Source organism: Cavia porcellus, unplaced genomic scaffold (genome assembly GCF_034190915.1).
Source record: "Cavia porcellus strain 051 isolate PalLab524CR breed Dunkin Hartley unplaced genomic scaffold, mCavPor4.1 scaffold_16, whole genome shotgun sequence".
Lineage (NCBI taxonomy): Eukaryota > Metazoa > Chordata > Mammalia > Rodentia > Caviidae > Cavia > Cavia porcellus.
In genome coordinates this window covers 56,921,885-56,939,884 of record NW_026947499.1, presented here as the reverse complement: position 1 = coordinate 56,939,884, position 18,000 = coordinate 56,921,885, and the positions used below count along the sequence as shown (strand labels likewise).

The 18,000-nt window shown below is 44.4% G+C and overlaps 2 protein-coding genes across 4 annotated transcripts in view; both read right to left on the bottom strand.

The window, feature by feature from the left end:
- Positions 1–327: 327 nt before the first annotated feature.
- Tmem265 (transmembrane protein 265) lies at positions 328–4,854 on the bottom strand. Its single transcript, XM_013141718.3, has 3 exons — positions 4,334–4,854; positions 3,107–3,277; positions 328–813 (listed from the first exon to the last, which is right to left on the bottom strand). The coding sequence occupies exons 2-3, from the start codon at positions 3,272–3,274 to the stop codon at positions 652–654; spliced, it is 330 nt and encodes a 109-aa protein (XP_012997172.1). The 5' UTR covers positions 3,275–3,277; positions 4,334–4,854; the 3' UTR covers positions 328–651.
- Positions 4,855–4,907: 53 nt separating this feature from the next.
- The window catches only part of Srcap (Snf2 related CREBBP activator protein), a 46,307-nt gene continuing 33,214 nt past the window's right edge, over positions 4,908–18,000 (bottom strand). For all 3 annotated transcript variants that reach the window (XM_063226836.1, XM_063226838.1, XM_063226837.1), the window contains 9 exons: positions 15,531–15,796; positions 15,190–15,392; positions 11,352–11,521; positions 11,008–11,204; positions 10,649–10,763; positions 10,380–10,499; positions 8,263–8,457; positions 8,058–8,141; positions 4,908–7,950 (listed from right to left, as the gene is read on the bottom strand). In XM_063226836.1, the coding sequence (XP_063082906.1) occupies positions 5,302–7,950; positions 8,058–8,141; positions 8,263–8,457; positions 10,380–10,499; positions 10,649–10,763; positions 11,008–11,204; positions 11,352–11,521; positions 15,190–15,392; positions 15,531–15,796 (3,999 nt within the window). In that variant the 3' untranslated portion in view covers positions 4,908–5,301. The remainder of the gene's footprint in view (positions 7,951–8,057; positions 8,142–8,262; positions 8,458–10,379; positions 10,500–10,648; positions 10,764–11,007; positions 11,205–11,351; positions 11,522–15,189; positions 15,393–15,530; positions 15,797–18,000) is intronic.

The following is an 18,000-nucleotide window of genomic DNA, read 5'->3' as shown; positions in this document are numbered from 1 at the left end:
GAATCAATATGGGGACTGAAAATGTAAAAGATTTAGAATACAGCCTGGTATAAGTATTCAAGTGAAGAGTAGCTTCTGTTACTATACTTCTCCATCCTCATTCTTTCTGCTGATGTATATGGGAAAAGCTGTGGGGTCTTCCAAGAAAGGAATCTTATTTTTTTTTTGGAAACTTCCAGAAGAAGGAAAAAAAAATTGTTTCCTTCTTATGGAGTTGCTAAGTGAAGCACGAGACCAGCTGCAGGGTTCTGCCATCAGTCAGGTGTCCAGTCTGGTCTTCATCAAAGGCCCAGGGGAAAGCATAGAGAGAATAATCAGACAGGAGCATTTCAACACCAAAAGAGGTTTTTATTACAAAACAAATTCTAATAAAATTAGGCCTGGTCTTCAACCCCCTCCTCTGGGTAGAAGCCCCTAGGATGGAGTGGAGCAGGATAGAGAGAAGGTGGAGGGCATTGAAACAGAGCCAGCTGATCACCCCTCCCCAGTCTTAGCTCTTGTTATAAAAGGCTAGAAGAGCTCTTCCAAAGGCCCTTGAGAGAAGCCCCACCCTTCCAGCCAAGAAGGACCACTGCTGTCACCAGAACTTAGCAATGTTGCACTGTTGGATCCAACATGTCTCAGCTGACTCTCAGCACAGGCCAGTCAGGGTCATTCAGCCTGAGTGATGGCGTAGGAAAGCAGCCACAGCAGCACAGGGCATAGAATGAGGACAGCAAGCCAGACGGCAAAGCTGGCCAGGATGAGCCTCCGGGACCGGACCCCCCAGTGCACTGCCTCCTCGAATCGGCCTGCCTTATGTCGCTCTTCTGCCTGTGGGGGCATGTTCTTGGTTAGGTTTTCCCCCTACTTCTGCCCCAAAAGTACCCAGTGCCCCAGTCCATTCCCCCACTGATCACACCTCAAAACCTCACACCTATTTGCCTTCCTTTGTTGTTTCTCGTATTTCATCTGCAAAATAAGGTTTAGGTTTGGTTTTGTTTTTTGTTTTTGGGTACAGGAATTGCTCTTGCCAAGCAGGCACCAGTTGGTTTGGTTTTTTGAGACAGGGTCTTGCTATAGTTCAGGCTGGTCTTGAACTATTATGCCCCAACTGGCCCTGAATTTGCAGTGATCCTAATGTCTCAGTCTCCCAAGTGCTGTGATTACAGGAGTGCAACACTATACCCAGCAAGGTTGCCATTTTTACCCTACTTTTCAAAGCACAGTTAGCTCACAAAATGACACATAAGGACCTAGGCATGGTGGCACATGCCTATAATCTTAGCACATGGAAGGCTGAGGCAGAATGATTACCACAAGTTCAAGGCCAGCCTGGGCTCCAGCTAACCTAGACTACACAGTAAGACGTCTCAAAACAAAACGATCATACACAAAGAAAGTCTATTATTTTATTCTCTGTTTTTTACTACCTATCCTAGATTCACTCAGAAACCAGAACTGTTGCTATTTTTTAAAAACAAAGTCTTTGTTGTGCAGGCTGGTCTTGGTCTCCTGATGATCCTCACTTTAGCTTCCCAAACGCTGGAAATTATATAGGTGTGTGCCACTACACCCAGCAGAATTTGGAATTATTTTTGATTCATGTTTTTTGACTCATATTTAGTCAGATACCATATACACAACTTTCTTATCATTAGAGATCCTTTTTATGATTTTGCCCTAGTAAAAGCCAGAGAATTTTTTGGTTTTGGGACAGGGTCTCACTATTTAATTCAGGCTTGCTTCAAACTCCACAATCCTCTTGCCTCAGCCTCCTGAGTGTTGAGATTATAGGACTGTGCGGCAATCCCGTTTAAAAGCCAGAAATTCTTACGGTGACAGAGATATTTGTGATTGTTTTTTCTTTTTAGTTGGGTTGGGGATAGAATCCATGGCTTCACACTTTAGGGAAACTTACTCTGCCACTGAACTATACCCAGTCCTGAAATAGTTTGTTAAAAACATCTAGAGTCTAGGGTCAGCTGTGGTGGCACATACCTGCAACCCCAGCACTTGGGAGGCTGGGGAAAGAGGATCACTGTGATCACCAGTCTTTGTTACACAGTGAGAGTCCAAGGCCAGCCTGAACTACATAGTGAGACCCTGTATCAAAACAAAAAATATATCCAGAGGTAAGAAAATTTCAGCATGTTTAAATCAGACTGAGTCATCTTTCAAAAGGTACACCTGTGTGCTGGGTATACAACTCAGCCATAGAACACTTGCCTAGTAAGATGCCAGGTTCAATCCCAAGCACCTCAAAAATAAACCAACCAACCCCACACATACACAAAAACACCAAAAACAAAAGAAACACAATAGGTGTGTATATCCAACTGAAGCCCTTTCAAAGACCCCAATACTTCTTGTAGATTTTTTTGTTTAGTGAAATAGGATCTCACTATATAGTTCAGGCTGGCCTTGAACTTACTATGTTGCCTAGAATAGCCTCAAACTTGTGGCAATTCTCCTGCCTCAGTCTACTAAGTGCTGGGATTATAGGCATGCCTCACCACACTTGGCTCTTCCAGACTCTCACCCTCCATGTAGGCCTTGCCAATGAATTTTTCTGAAACACAAATCTAACCACATCACTCACATCCTGCAAAAACTTTCAATGACTCCCTAGTACTTTGCAGATAAATTCAAAATTCTTATGCATAGAATTAAAGAGGCCCTATACAATCTGGATTATCTGGCTTCCTCTCTCAATAAACCAATCATGCTGAATACTCCAGGTCTTGATATACACTGCTTTTTTCTAGAATGTCCTTTCACCCTTATTTACGAATCCTTTAAGATTACTTTGCTGTCACCTCCCCCAGGGATGCCTTCACGATCATCTACATTATCAAAGCTCATACATCTCCTGCTCTTCTGAGTACCCTGTGCTTCCTCTATCATGATACTAATAAACTCAATTCTCCCAGTAATTATTTTCACTGCCAACTGTTTCATAGAAAAGTCCTCTGACAGGTGGGATCCTATCTTACTATTCTTGCACTAGGTCCAGACACAAGCAGTGATAGGTATTTAGTAACTGTTCTATCAATATAGCCAAGTCAGACACTCAAGACCATTGCCTTATACCCAACCCCACTCCCACAAAAACTGCATTCCTCACCTTGATGGCAAACACAAGAGCCATGACTCCCAGGCAAGAGCAGCCACAGATAATGCTAGTAGCTGCCAAGCAGCGGAGGCGGAGCCAGCAGCCGCGGATGGGGGATGGAGAATGAGCAGTTGTCATGTTGCTCACCACAATCTCCACTGCCTTCTCCTCGTCCTGCATCACCTGTGGGCGATACAGTCAAGGTACTTGTAAACCCAACAAATGAGTCCTTGACCTGGCTTGCTGACTCCACCCCTCTCTGATGTCCTCATAGCCTGATTCATCTCTAAGGAATGCTGCCTTACTTGGAAATTCCACTACTGACTCAGACCAGGAAAGGAAGTATGTGGCTAGAATCCTTTTCCCTCAGTTTAAATTCTGAGTCTTAGAGACAAGCAGAAGTATACATACCTATTACTGTTTTGAAAACTACAACTAAGAAGCAGGAGATACAAATATTAAACACTTAAAACCAAGTAGTTTTAAATGCTATTTCAGCCAGCCATGGTGGTGCACGCCTATAATCCCAGCACTTGGAAGGCTAAAGGAGGGTCATTATGAGTTCAGGGCCAGCATGAACTACACAGTAAGACCCTATCTCAAAAGGCAAAAGAAAGTAAAATAAACTTTATTTCAAAGGTCATGAAGTTCCCTGAAGTTCCCTCTAGAGGCTGAGTATTGAGGAATCAATGAGTAGCACCCTAATCCTGCACTCCATTGCAATAAGCAACTATTTCATATTAAAGTATCAGTGGCAGAGATGGAGAACAGGAAAAAGTACACATCTAAATCCTTTGTTACAACTGATGAAACACCAGAAAGTCCTTATTTCTCCAAGTTGGGCAAAAACTTTTTCCTATACTGACTTCTTGCCACCCACTCTCTACAGACCACACAAAACATTAAATAGTCTAAATGCCATTATTATCCTCACAGAAACTTGCATGATACCCTACTCATTTCTCAGGCCCTGTAAGCTTCAGTATCAAACTACCTCGACAGTCTCATCCAACCATTCCATTATAGCTAGACAAAAATAACTCCTACAGTTCCTGAAAACAAGACAGTAAGGATACAAGAGGCAAAATAAGCAGAGAGCAAAGAATGATGTGTGCCACAAAGCTGCAGGTTAGGTATGGGGAAAAAAAGATGAGAAAAAGATAGTCACCAAGGGAAGAACCCAAAGAAAGGGCCCAGGGACTCAAAGACAAAGAAGTGAACATGAACAGGGGCTCTTACCTGGCTATAGGCATTGAGGAACTCTGAGTTTCGGCTCCAGCCTCAGGTTTGATTTGGCTCAGGTGAAGATGGAGCTGACTCAGGGCTCCAAGCCCAGGGGTGGGGCTGAGTGGCCAGCCATCATCTGAAGAGCCCCAGGAGCTGGGGAGGGAGTGTGGCTGACTCAAACCAGTTTGGCTAGATGGAGAAGGGAGGGCTGCAGGATGAAGCTAGTTGTAGGTAAGTAAGATGCCTTTCTTCTGGAGAAAGCACTTGAACAGAGGGTTGGTTAAAAGGAAAAAGGCTGAGGCACTGGAAAGCTCTGAGGAAGATCAGCAACCAAAGCAACAGAAGCAGGGAAGAGGACTGTGTCTGAGTGACTTACAACTAAGAATTTAGAGAAACAAGCCCTACCAGCAGCTAAGGTTTGCCAGTCTTCCCTCTTCTTGAGAGTAGAGGTTTCTGCCTCACAAGTGTACAACCCAGGAGTATAGATCAGATACAAGGGTCTTTGCAAGAGGAAGGGGAGAAAAACCAATGCCCAAGTTCCCACCCAACCCTCCACACCAGAAAATCAGAAGCTTCCTTACGCGGATGCTTGTACAGAAACTAAGTTTATTATTTTTTCTCCTTAAAAAAAAAGAAAAAAGAAAAAAAACTCATTGTAGAGAAGCCCCTCCCCTTTTCCCTAAGGATGTGGAGCTATGAAAGATAGCTGGGGAATCAAGTACAAGGGGGTGGGGCAAAGACTATCTTGCCACCCTTAACACTGCCCAGCCACTGTGTAGGAGGGGAGGAGGATTGTGATGAGCCCCCATTTCCATGACAACCAGTTGCCTACCCCCTACTTTGGTGGAAAGAAGGGTGAAGGCCCATATGTCTCCCTGGAGGCTTTCCCCCTCAAGACTTCAAGTAGTGGTTAAGAGTCAGGCCTGGTCATGGAGGATGGAGTGGCCATGGTGGAAAGCCTAGGTGGAAGAGCAACCCACTCACGTCTTGGCCTTCCGGCCTCTGTGACTAATGGCAGGGCCAGACAAGAGGGGCGGGGCACTGCTTCGCAGGATGCGTTGGTCCCCTTGGTTGGTGGTCCCAACGAGCCTGCGGGGGCCAGGCCGGCGGCGTAGGGTTCCATCCCCTTCTTCTTCCTCACCTGAGGCTTCAGCCTCAGACTCTTCTACTGAACCCTCAGGCTCCAGGGGACTTGGAGGTTGTGCTCGGCCCCGTTTTGCCAAACCCGGACCCCCACCAACTGGGGCCCCTGCCCGTTTACGAGGCACCTTTTCAGTCTCTAGCGGGGGTACTAAAGACCCTGGGCGAAGCCGGGTCGAGCGCAGTTTTGGGGCTAATGAGACCACAGGAGGGGTCAATTCTAACCCGCCTGGCCCACTATCTGCTACATCCAGATCATCTTGAATTACAGCTACCACCATGGACCCTTCATTCTTTCGTCCCCGAACTCCCTCTGCTTCAAGTCGCAGGCGAGCCAGGCGGGTGAGAGGGCGGCTTCCATCCTCATCAGAAGAGCTACCCTCACTTTCCCCCTGGCCCTGGGGTAGCCGCCGCCTCCCTAATCCACAGCTCTCAAGGACGGAAGAGCTGTCACGGTCCAATACTGGGAGTTGGCTGGCTCGAGGTGACGGTGGATTCTTGGGAGGTCGGCCCCGCTTCCGCTTAGGCGGGGACATCGAAATGGTGACCGTGGTGACAGTGTTGGCGACAGGAGCAGTAGGACAGGTTAGCAGTGGTGGGGGTGGAGGTGGGGGTTGTGGGAGTTGCTGTGTCCGGCTCTCTAAACTGCCATCCCCTGCAGAGGAAATGGTCCCAGGAATGGACAAATCTCGTGCCTTGGGGGGCCGGCCACGCCTTCTTTTCTCCACAGGTGACAGGATGATAGGCTCTGGTTGGTGAGCTGGTGGAGGTCCAGGAGGCTGAGATTCAGGAATAAGCTGAGGCTGCAGGACAGGGTCTACAACAATTAGGGTCTCAGCCCCAGGGACTGGGTCAGTCCCATTGGTTTTTCCTTTAGAGATGGATGAAAATGCTTCATCCACCCCTCGCCCAACATCTGCTGGAGACCTGTTCTTTTTGGGAGGCCTCCCCCTCCGACGTTTCACAGCAGGTGGAGAGATGGCAAGCAGTGCTCCTTCTCCATTTTCTGGGCTGTCCCTTTCAGCCACCCCTAGCTCAATGTGACGCCGAGCTATGAAGGGTTGAATTGCGGTGGGCAGTGAAGATGAGGGAACAGCTTCACCGGGCCCACTGTTGGGAGGTGAGGACTCTGGCCCGGACATGCTGCGGGTAGATGGGCTTCCTGGGCTGGCACTAATCTCCGAGGCCCCAGGCACTAAGGTGCTGGCAGTTCCCCGCTGTTGACGACGTCGCCTCACAAGTTCCTTTTCCTCCACCACAGTTACAAGCCGTCCTGGCAGCTTTCGAAGCACTTTGGGGCCTGGAGGTTGTCCTGGTCGACCAGTCCCCTGACCCCTAATTTCTACATCAGCACTGGTGCGACGCCGAGGGGGCCGGACAGGTGAAGGACCCTCAGGAGAGGAGGTGACAGAAGATGAGGTTGATGGAGCTGTAATTTCAGCTGTAGCAAGTTCTTGTGACTTCTCTGGGCTGGAAGTTGGGGTCTGAACCTCTACCAATTCTTCCAAGGTCCTATCAGCCTCCTGGAGTGGCTCATCAGATGGTAGTGAAGGTGGGAGCTCCAGTCCATTGCTCTCACTCAAACCTGTGGGCAGCTGCTCATGATCCAGTTCTGTGATGGTCCCCTCAGCAAGATCTCGTACCTCTTGCTCCTGACCATTGGGGATGCTGCCAGCCTCTGGGGTTGGGCTAGGTGCAGAAGAGATGAGAGGAAGGTTCTTCTCTAACACAGGTAGGACCTCAAGAGCAACTGGCAACAGATCCTTAGGGGACATAAGAGGAAGTGGGGAAATCTCAGAACTGGTCATACCAGCCATCTCCAGGGGCTCCGTAGATGCCAATGCTTGTGCACAAAGTTCTGCTTCAGGCCCCAAGCCCAATGAGAGATTAGTAACTGGAGAAGAGATGGGTACAGAAGGTGAATCAAGCAGAAGAGGAGAAGCAGGAGTTAAGAGAGAAGTCTGGGCTGGTGGTGGGGTATGAGGAGGTGGTGGAGGAGAACAGGCAGCAGGAGGGGTACAGGCAGAAGATGGAGCAATCTGCAGAGGTGGTGGGGGAGATGGTGAGATATGGACAGGAAGCACAGTTACAGGATTTGGGGCTGAAAAGGGTATTGAGACAGGGATTGGGGCAGGAACTACAGTAGGAGCTGAAGCCTGAGTAGGCCGAGGCCTAGATGCTGGCCTGGCAACTCGTTCCTTGGCAGGACTACAGCGAGGGGGAGTGGAAGTGCTGCGGATATGATGGGTAGAAGTGACAGGAGTGTGATTTGTCCCTTGAGTCTCCGTCCGGGCTCCACGAAGACGCTCACTGACACGAGTCCCCAGCCTCTCAGGGGCCTTGACCTTCTTATTGCGCCGGTGGCTGCCTCCACTAGTGCCACAGGAAATCTCATCCCCAGCCCCTGGCCCCTCTTCCTGTTCTTGGGGTAGGCGGAACACCTCCTCCTTGGCTTGGTCCAGGTCTTTTCGTGCAGCTTCCACTTGTTCCTACCAAAAACATAGCCCCCAAGGGTGTTCAGTAAGATTCAAGTAGAGCAGAGTGAGTAGTAAACAGCAGCTTTCCACTACAAACAGCCCACCCTAGAAATACTCACTTCTGCCTGTTTGAGCTCCTCTCTGCTCACTTCTTCCAAAGAGGCTTCCAGGAATTTCATGGCATATCGCTCAATGGGGGTCAGCTACAGAGAGAAGCAGAGAGATCAACTAAAGATCTCGTGTCTAGGACTCCCAGAAGGGTCTTAAACCCAGGAGAAAATGTTATAAAGGATGAGAGCAAAAATTAGTGGCTCCAATATGGACCTGTTCCACAAGGGCAGCAATCTCTTGCTCAGCACGGGACATCTCCTCATCATCAGCTCCAACCCGACTGGCTTCCTCTCCCTCACCAACAGTAAACCCATCATTCTCATTAAATTCTGCAAGTTCAGCCACTTGTTCAGCCTTGGCCTGGGTGGCTGCACGAATATCTTCTTCATCCTCTGCCCTACACAAGGCCTAGAAGAGAAAAAAAAATGAATTAAGGAACTTAACATATTCTATAATTTGATTCTAGAAAAAATGAGGTCAAATTTATATTAAACCAGGTTTGTAAGATAGCAACCTATTCTAGGACCCAGGACTGACATAAAAGCTATTTTAGAAGTCCTTGGCTAGGCTGCTGGGGATTTAGCTCAGCGGCATAAGCGCCTGCTTTGCAAGCGCATGGTGAAAGAAGTCGTCCTTGGCTCTACTTCTTTGCATTAGTTAGCCTTAGCATTTTTTTTTTTTTTTTTTTTTTTTTTTTTTTTTTTTGGTGGTACTGGGAATTGAACTCGGGGACTTATCCACTAAGCTGTATCACCAACCCCTAACCTTAGTTTATTTTATTTATCTCCCCCCGCCCCCTTTTTTTTTGCGGTACCAGGGATCGAACTCACGGCCTCACGCTTGCCATGCAGGCGTTTATGCCACTGAGCTAAATCCCCAGCCCTATTTTGTGTCTTTTTGAGGTAGGGTCTTCACTGTAGTTGAGGCTGGCCTTGAGCTCATTTTGCAACCTAGGCTGGTCCTAAACTTGCAATGATCCTCCTGCCTCAGCCTCCCGAGTGCTGGGATTACAGGTGTGCACCACCACTTCTAGCTAGCCTTAGATTTTTTTTTTTTTGGTACCAGGGATCAAATTCATGACCTCATGCTTGCCAGGCAGGCACTTTACCACTGAGCTATAATCCCCAGCTTAGCCTTAGTTTTTTAAAACAACACAAAAACACATATGTAGGATTCAAGCTTTTTTTTTTTGAAAAGTGCAATAGTGAAGATTGAATATGGGGCCTTTGCGTTAAGTTATATCCACAGCCGCACTCTATCCTTTTTTTAAATTCTAAACTCCACAGACTGAGATCAAATTTGCAATTTATCTCCCTCACCTTTCCAGACTGCTATGATTACAGGCATACATCACCACAACCAGCTTGTATTTGCTTTCTGTGCCAAGATGCCATAAGAAAACCTATTAATTCTAACTAACCTCTTCCTGAGTATCAAAGGATACTGAATCCACTGAGAGGAAATAGCCTAGAGCATGCCCAGTAATAAGAAGGCACTCAGTAGGATGACGCTGTATCCTGTGGTCTTAAACATCTGTCTACATCTGAAGAATTTTGAAAAAACATTCCCATAACCAATACTCAAAATACTTATGATTCAGTTGACTTTGAGAGAGAGTCAATTACCCCTTTGAACAACCTTTCCAACGGACTCTATTATACTTAAGTATTTGGAAAACATCTCATATCATACACAAGGCACCTTTTTAAAAAAATTTTTTTTGGTGGTGCTGAGAATTGAACCCAGAATCTTTATACTGGCTTACATCCTCAGCCCACTTTTTAATTCTGAGACAGTGTGTTGCTAGGTCTCTAAGTAGTTCAAGCTGGGCTTGAATTTGTGATCTTCCCAATTCAGACTCCCAGAGTGCCTAGGATTACAGGCCGATTTCAGCAGGGCCACCTACTGGGAAATTTAAAATGTATCAGATCACTTAATCCTAATAGTTGCTATTTTCTCCTTATTAGCATTTCAGGGATATAGAATATTATATTAAGCTCAGAAGAGGAAAACATCTGTAATTTGGCTTAACCAACACGAATTATTAAGAAGCAGTGCCTTTGAAGCTGGAGAACTACTTGAACTCAAGAGTTCAAAAACAGCCTGTTAACACAGAGTAAATCCTTTTAAAAAATAAAAAAGCAGCAGCAAATCAAATTTAGTACTCAGAGCTCTAAATACTGTGAACCAAGTAACACACTTAAAACTATCAAAGGCTGGCTACAATCTGGAAGACAGTTCTTTCTGGTGGACAAATTCAGCAGCATAATGAAAGAGCAGGTTCTTTAAGCAATACCCCTATTTTAGAACTGCCCATTCTTTTCTTTTACCTGTTCCAGAATAAGAGTCTGCTTGTTGGCCACAGTCTCCTCTTCTTCCTCCGGGGCAGAGGGTGCAGATGAACCAGAAGGCTCCTCCAGAGGCATATCAAATAGCTCTCTAATGGTCTGCTATTGAATAGAACACAAAGAAGGTATCACCCAGTAGAATGCTAGGTGGATAGCTTCTCAAAAGTTTCAGAGGTACCACTGAAGCAGGGGTCAGGTCTGTGAAGGTGAAAGAAGTACTCTTTTATAAGCAACAAGATCTTATTCTGTACCTGTTTAAAATAGGCTGTGGTGAAGTTGCCTCCCTCAATGGCCATGTCTCCCAACATTCTCTTCTGATTTGCCTTTTTTAGGATGTTCTCCTCCACAGTTCGTTCACTGATAAGCCTAGGTGACAGAAGCCAAGACAGGTGGAAACAGTCAATATATTATCAAGGAAATCCTGTCATATAAGGTGATGTAAACTGGGAAAGATGGCACATGCTTGTAATCCTAACATATAGGTGGCTGAGCAGGGTCTCTGCAAGTTTCAGGTCAGCCTGGTCTACACAGTGAACTCAAATTCAGTCTGCAAAGTGAGACCTTGTCAAAGAAGAAAAAAGGTAGATGGAAGGTGAAGGGTGTACAATACCTATAGATGTGGACATCTCGAGTCTGGCCAATTCGGTGACAGCGATCCTGGGCCTGAGCATCCATCGTAGGATTCCAATCGCTGTCATAAAAAACAACAGTGTCTGCTCCTGTCAGGTTCACACCCACACCCCCACTTCGAGTTGAAAGGATGAAGCAGAATATGCGTTTGTCTGCATTGAATCGTTCCATCAAGGCCTAGAGGGAAAGAGAAAAAAAATTGTATTGGGAGACATATCCCCCAAAATGTCCAAGGCTTAAAGGGGGCCTAATCTGAAAGTTCAAGAATTGAGAAAAGGAGACAAAAGCTGAGGTGAACCTCTAAAGGGCCCCAACCTGGGTTACCTGTCTCTGTTCAACTCTAGTAGATCCATCCAGACGTAAGTAGAGGTGGCCATGGTAGGTAAGAAACTGCTCCAATACATCCAGCATTCGAGTCATCTGGGTAAAGATAAGCACCCGGTGGCCTTCTGCCTTGAGCTGCCGTAACAGCACTGCCAAAGTCTGCAACTTTCCTGAAGACATATTAAGAGGTGTAGGGAGTTACAATGTGGACTATGAAGAATATTAGTGGGGCTGGGGATTTAGCTTAGCGGCATAAACACCTGTCTTGCAAGCAGGCGGTCGTGAGTTCAATCCTTGGTACTGATAAAAATGAAAAAGACAAAAACAAAACAAAAGAATACTTAGCACTGAAAGGCTGTAGTTGAAAGGTAATCAAACTTTAAGCCGGAGAATCAAAAAAACTTAACGCTACACATTTCCATCCCTTAAAGTTCAGTGCTCCTGCCTGGAATCTAAAGTTGTATAAGTATATGGAAAGATACTGATAGACCACTGGCGGGGAAGGCAGGGGAACCCTCAATGATTTAAGAGTGCTACAGTTTTAAAAAAAAAAAAAAAAAGAGTACTATAGGGGTCATACAAGTCAAAATCAGAACAGCCAACGGGGATTTAGCTCAGCAGCATAGGCGCCTGCCTTGCAAGCGCGCAGTCATGACTTCGATCCCTGGTACCAAAAAAAGAAAAAAAAAAAACATCAGAACAGCCATATGATAGATACCAACAAATCTATGGTCATGCATTTTTTCAGGTGGTTATCTAGTTCACCTCTCATCAAACACAGAAGTAATTCTTACAACATTTTTTTTTTTTTTTTTGATACTAAGAACTGAACTCACAACCTTGTACCTGACAGGCAGGCACTTATGCCATTGAGCTAAATGCCCAGGCCTCTTACAACATTTCTAGTAATTAAGTTTGAACACTTTTTTTTTTAGGTGGAGTCTCTCCACGTTGCCCAGGCTGATCTTGAACTCCTGGGCTCAAGTAATTTTCCTGTCTTAGCTTCACAAGTAGCTGTGACTATAGGCAGACATGCTAGGCCTTTTTTTTTTCATATTGGGAATTAAACCTAGATTCTGCAAATGTTATGCAAGTACTTTACCACTTAGCTATAACTCCCAGCCTAGTTTGAACACATTTAACAAAGACTTTAAATTCATCTACTCTGGATGGTTTCAAAAACAGAAAAACAATTGTTACTAAAATAGTTATTGAAGACACATGAATTAAAATTCTGGTTTTCTTATATTTTAAGACAATGGTTGCAAACCTATGGTGTGCATGTTGTAGAGTGTTGTTTGTATCACTGAAAGCTTTAAAAGGTCCATCATCACTCTCTAGGATCTTTTCAAAACCCCCCCCCCCCCGCCGCCAATAAGTTATTACACAAGTATCTACAGGAGTACCTGTATCAGCTACTTTGGAAGAGAACATGGGAGGACTCCAACTTCAAGGCCAACATGGGTCACACGTGAAATCCAAATAAAGTGAGCCAAAGGTGGTGCACACCTATGATCTCACCACTAGGGAAGCTGAGGTACAAGGATCACTACAAATCTGAGGCCAGCTTGGCTACATAAATGAACAAAGGCCAACTCGAACTACACATTAAGACACTGTCTCAAAAAAAAACCAAAAAAGAAAACAAAATGAAGTAAGCTAGGTGAGGTAGTACACACCTCTGATCCTAGCACTTGGGAGATTGAAATAGGAGTATCACAATAAATTCAAGGCCATTTGGGGCTCTATACTGAGTTTAAAACCAGCCTGAATTATACAATGACACCCTGTCGGTTTTTTTTTGAGACCCTGTAAAATAAAAAAAAAGAAAGAAAAGCCAGGCATAGTGCTGCATGGTGGTATAATCCTAGCACTCGGGACACTGAGGCAGGAGGACTGGCACCAGTTCAAAGCCAGCCTAAGGCTACACAGTGAGTTCAAGGCCAGTCTGAACTACACAGCAAGACTGTCTCAAAAATTGAGAGGTGAGGTGATGCTAAAGATATTGCAAAGTGGTGGAATACCCCTAGGTTCAATCTCCTACTACAAAAAATTATAACAGCAGCAGCAATGGCAACAAATGTCCAACCACCATGTTTGGTTAACAGACCCCACCTAACATTGACACCTGAAAAAGACCCTACCTCCCAGCACGGGCAAGTCCAAATCCAAGCCCACAAAATAAATCATGACTAGCCTAAATAAAGCATAGTTTCCCTTTGCCACCCCCATTTGTCAGTGACTCTCCTAGGGATGGGCCTGTAGCTCAGCTTGTCTAATACGTTTAGAAGCACAGTCAATTGCAAGGACTTTCAGGGTGGGAAGGGAAGAGAACGCTTTAAAAAAAATTAAAATAAAAAATAAAATATTTAAATACACACACATATACATATATATATTTTAAACCAGGCATTGAACTCACAACTTCACACCTGCCAGGTGGGCAGGCACTTATACCACTGAGCTAAATCCCCAGGGTCTCACTATGTAGCTCAGGCTGGCCTTGAACTCACAATAATCCTGTCAGCCTCCCAAGTGCTGGAATAACAGGTGAATACTATCACATGCAGCTTTTATCTCAATACCTAAACTCCTACTTATATGACCGGTATGCTCTCTATGGAAGTCATCTTAACACTATGAAGAAATAAGCAAGGAACTAAAAAGCTAAAAGCTACAGATGACAGGCAAAAGATTAGAAGGTCTCTAGAGAGTCCTAAGATACCAAACTATTGAACCAGCCATATACTAGTCTCATTTACTGAACAATAGATATTCTTGGGGTAGTTTAAGCCAGAATCAGCTAAAAACATTCTATTCAATACAAGGGTCCTGGTTGGGGATGTAGCTTAGTGGCAAATGGCCACCTGGCAAGTGCAAGGTCCTAAGTTTGATTCCCAGTTCCAAAAAAAAAAAAAAAACCAGAAAAACTAAACAAGGGTTTTTCCCATTCTTCAAACCAAAATTTACTTTTACTGTCTCATACTACCATATACTTTTACACCTATAAATTTAAAACCTTTAAGCTGTGCTTACTATAGTGTCATAAATAATTAATAAAATATGACATGTTCACACACCAATCACTGAATGAATTAGTAGTATATACTTTCAACTTTCATGAAAGTCAAACTCACAAATGCCAAGAATCCTTCTCATAGCCAGGTATACTGGCACATACCTGCAATATCAGCACCCTGGAAGGCTGAGGAAGGATGACCACAAGTTCAAGCCCAGCCTGTAAAGGCCATGGGTTCAATCCCCAGTACCAAAATAATTAAAAGAAAGAAAATGGATCCATCAAAGGCCTACATGATTCATTTTGCCTGTAAGGACAATCTAAACACACAAAAAAAGCAGTGAACAGGCAGGCATGGTAGCTCACACATATAATCCCAGCACTTTGGAGGCTGAGGCAGGAGGATCCTTGCAAACTGAAGATCAGCCTGAGCTACAAAACGAGGTCAAAGTCAGCCTGAACTGCATAATGACATCTCACAAAGACCAAAAAACCAAAACCAAAACCAAAACCTAATGATAAATCCCTAGAGACTAGATGTGCAGCACTTCTGATATAAGTCTGTGTGTGTGCTTGTTTGCATGTGCACACACATCCCTATGTATGTTACTGGTGATGAATCCCAGGAATATTTTATTTTTAACATTGAGGCAGGATCGCACCAAGTTGCCCAGGCTGGGCTGAACTTGTAATATTTCTGCTGCAGATTCTCAAGAGTCTTGGATTACATGCATGGGCTGCCACAACTGACTAATACAGAAGTCGTGCTACTATGAAATGAAAAGAAATCAAGGGCTCTTTACTGCCTAATGAACTCACCGCAATCATACTGGATAAGTCTCAGGTCAGGGAACTGGGTGCGCATGTTACACACGATACGGTGCAAAGGACGAGCCCGGGGCCACAGCTCACAAGCCAATTGCTCCTGGAAGGCTGCCTGCCTCGGGGCCAGCCACGGAGGAGGGTGACAAGCATGCAGGGATGGGGGAGGTGCCTCCACAGGAGGCATGACAAAGATGAACCTGTGAAAGGAAAAAGGCAAGTGATATATAAAAGACAGAACTCTGAAAACATCCAATAGTTAGCATCTTCACCAGCTCTATGCACTACCTCCAATGAAGCCCCAAAACCCACTCCCCATTAGCACTCAGCCTGCCAACCTCTCAATGATATCTGATAGCTGGTCTAGTCGCTGCTGTGGTAACAGTACAGCCCGTTGGGCAGCTTCTGTGTAAGTCCAAAACGTGGGGTGGCTGGGGCCAGGACAATGAGGGCTGATGGGGCTGGCAACAGGCTGGGGCAGGGTACAGAAATCCAGGACTTCAGTCCCATACATGGGTGCTAGGGCCCCATGAGCCTCACTAAGTTGGAAAATCCTTTCCAGGCGTTCAGACCGTTGCCGCTTCCTTTTTTCCTCTAGAGAGTCCTAAAGATGAGAGAGCATCACACAAAAAAGAATTAACTTTCAAGAGTTCACATCAAAACATGAATTCATTATAGAAAAATGGGTAAGTCTTCCAAATGAAAATTAACAGTCTATAAAATTCATGAGCCAGACATGGTGGTGTATGCCTGGAATCCTAGCACTTGGGAGGCTGAGGCAGGAGGATCACTGTGAGTCGAAGACCACCCCTGGACTACAAAGAGTTCAAGGCCAGCTTGAACTACATAGCAAGACTCTGTTTCAAAATCAATCAATAAAAATAAACATCATGACACTCTGGAGACTAGGACAGGAAGAACATAAATTTGATCCTAACTTCAATTACACAGTAAACCTTCAGGCTAGACTTACAACATAAGGAGGATATCTCAAAAACAAAGATGGATCCATAAGATCCAAAACATGATTTTTGTACTTTTATGCTCTAGTAAGAACTGTTCCTTTTACAATATTAAATGAACTCTATACAAAAAAAAAAAAAAAAAAAGTGATTTTTCCGTTGTATGCTACCAAAACAGAATACTTGAGTATTCAAGATTTAAAATCTGTATATCCAACAGTTTACAGCATGGACAATTTCTGATAATCTTAGCATGTAAGACAACTCCAAGCCAGCCATGGTGACACATGCTAGTAACTGCAGCACTCGTGAGGCCCAGGCAGGAGGATCAATGAAAGCTTGAAGCAGCCGGGGCTACATAATGAGTTCAAAAGCCAGACTGAAATGCATACTGTATCAAAAACAAGACAAAACAAAACAGACACAACTCCAGAGCTTACTTCAGCAGCACATACACTTAAAAAAATTTCATCTCGAGAAATCTAACATTTTATGGTAGGTTCAAACAATTATTCAAAGCCTTCCTCAGTCTGGGATCTTTGATCAATTTTACAACACTTACCTAACATGTGTTTTGTTCTAGGTTTGATCCCCAGCACTACCAAAACAAAACAAGCTGGGCACAATAGCACATACCTGTAATGATAGCACTCAGGAGGCTGAGGCAGGAAGATGGCAAATTCAAATACTAGCTGGGCAATTTAATGAGACTAGTACCTCAAAAGTTTAAAAAAAAAAAAAAAAAAAGGCTGGGGGAGGAGCCAGACAAATAGCTCAGAAGCACAGCACCTGCCCAGCAAGCACAAAGTCCTGAGTTTAATTCTCACAGGGGCTGGGGATTTAGCTCAGTGGCATAAGCACCTGCCTTGCAAGCAGGCGGTCGTGAGTTTGATCCCTGGTACCGATAAAAATGAAAAAGACCAAAAAAAAAAAAAAAAAATAGCATTTAATTCTCAGTAATCAAAAATAAATCAATTAATTTTAAAAATCTGGTGATATAGCTCAGTGTAAAAATCTTTGGTTCAATCAACAGTACAGCCAAAAACAAATGAAACAAAAGGGCACTTGGCATGCTTGTACATTTTACTTCTGCATGATTATTTAGTGTTTTCCACTAGCCCAATATAACATGAACATTAATTGCTGCAATTGCTCAGCATATGACAAAGTATGTTCTCAATAAATATATCCACTAGTAGAATAAACAAATGAAGAAAACCAGATCCTACGAGTCTGTCATGAAAAAAGCCACTTCCCAAATCTCCCTATCTTAGTGTTATCTTCCATTTCCTCTGCTGGCCTAGGGTGTTGTGAGGAAGGAGAGTGTCTTAGCAGAGTAAAAAAATCAATATAAGCCAGGTCTCTACAGTAGCAAAATAAAGTATTTGTAAATTACATATCTGAAACAGACTTGCAACTACAGTATGCAAGAAAATTCTTAAAACTCAGTAGTTAATAAGGCTCCATTTATGGGGCCAGAGTACAGCTCAACAGTGCAAAGCCTATCTGGCAAGCACAAGGTCCTGCCTGAGTTAGGGTCCCAGGATGCATCCCCCCCAAAAAAAAACTCCATTTAAAAAACAAGTATTTGAAAATACACTTCAAAGATATACATATGGTACTCTACATGAAAAGATGTGCAACAGTACTAGTTAACAGGAAAACGCACATCAAAAGCAGGCAGAGTAGCATATGCCTATAATGCCAGCAACTGAGGAGGATGAGGCAGGAGAATCCCAAATTCAAGTCTAGCCTAAAGCTCTGTGGCAGAGCATCTATGGTTTTAAAAATTCAGTACTGTAAATTTTAAAAAATGAATAAATGATAAACGCATGATGATAATAAC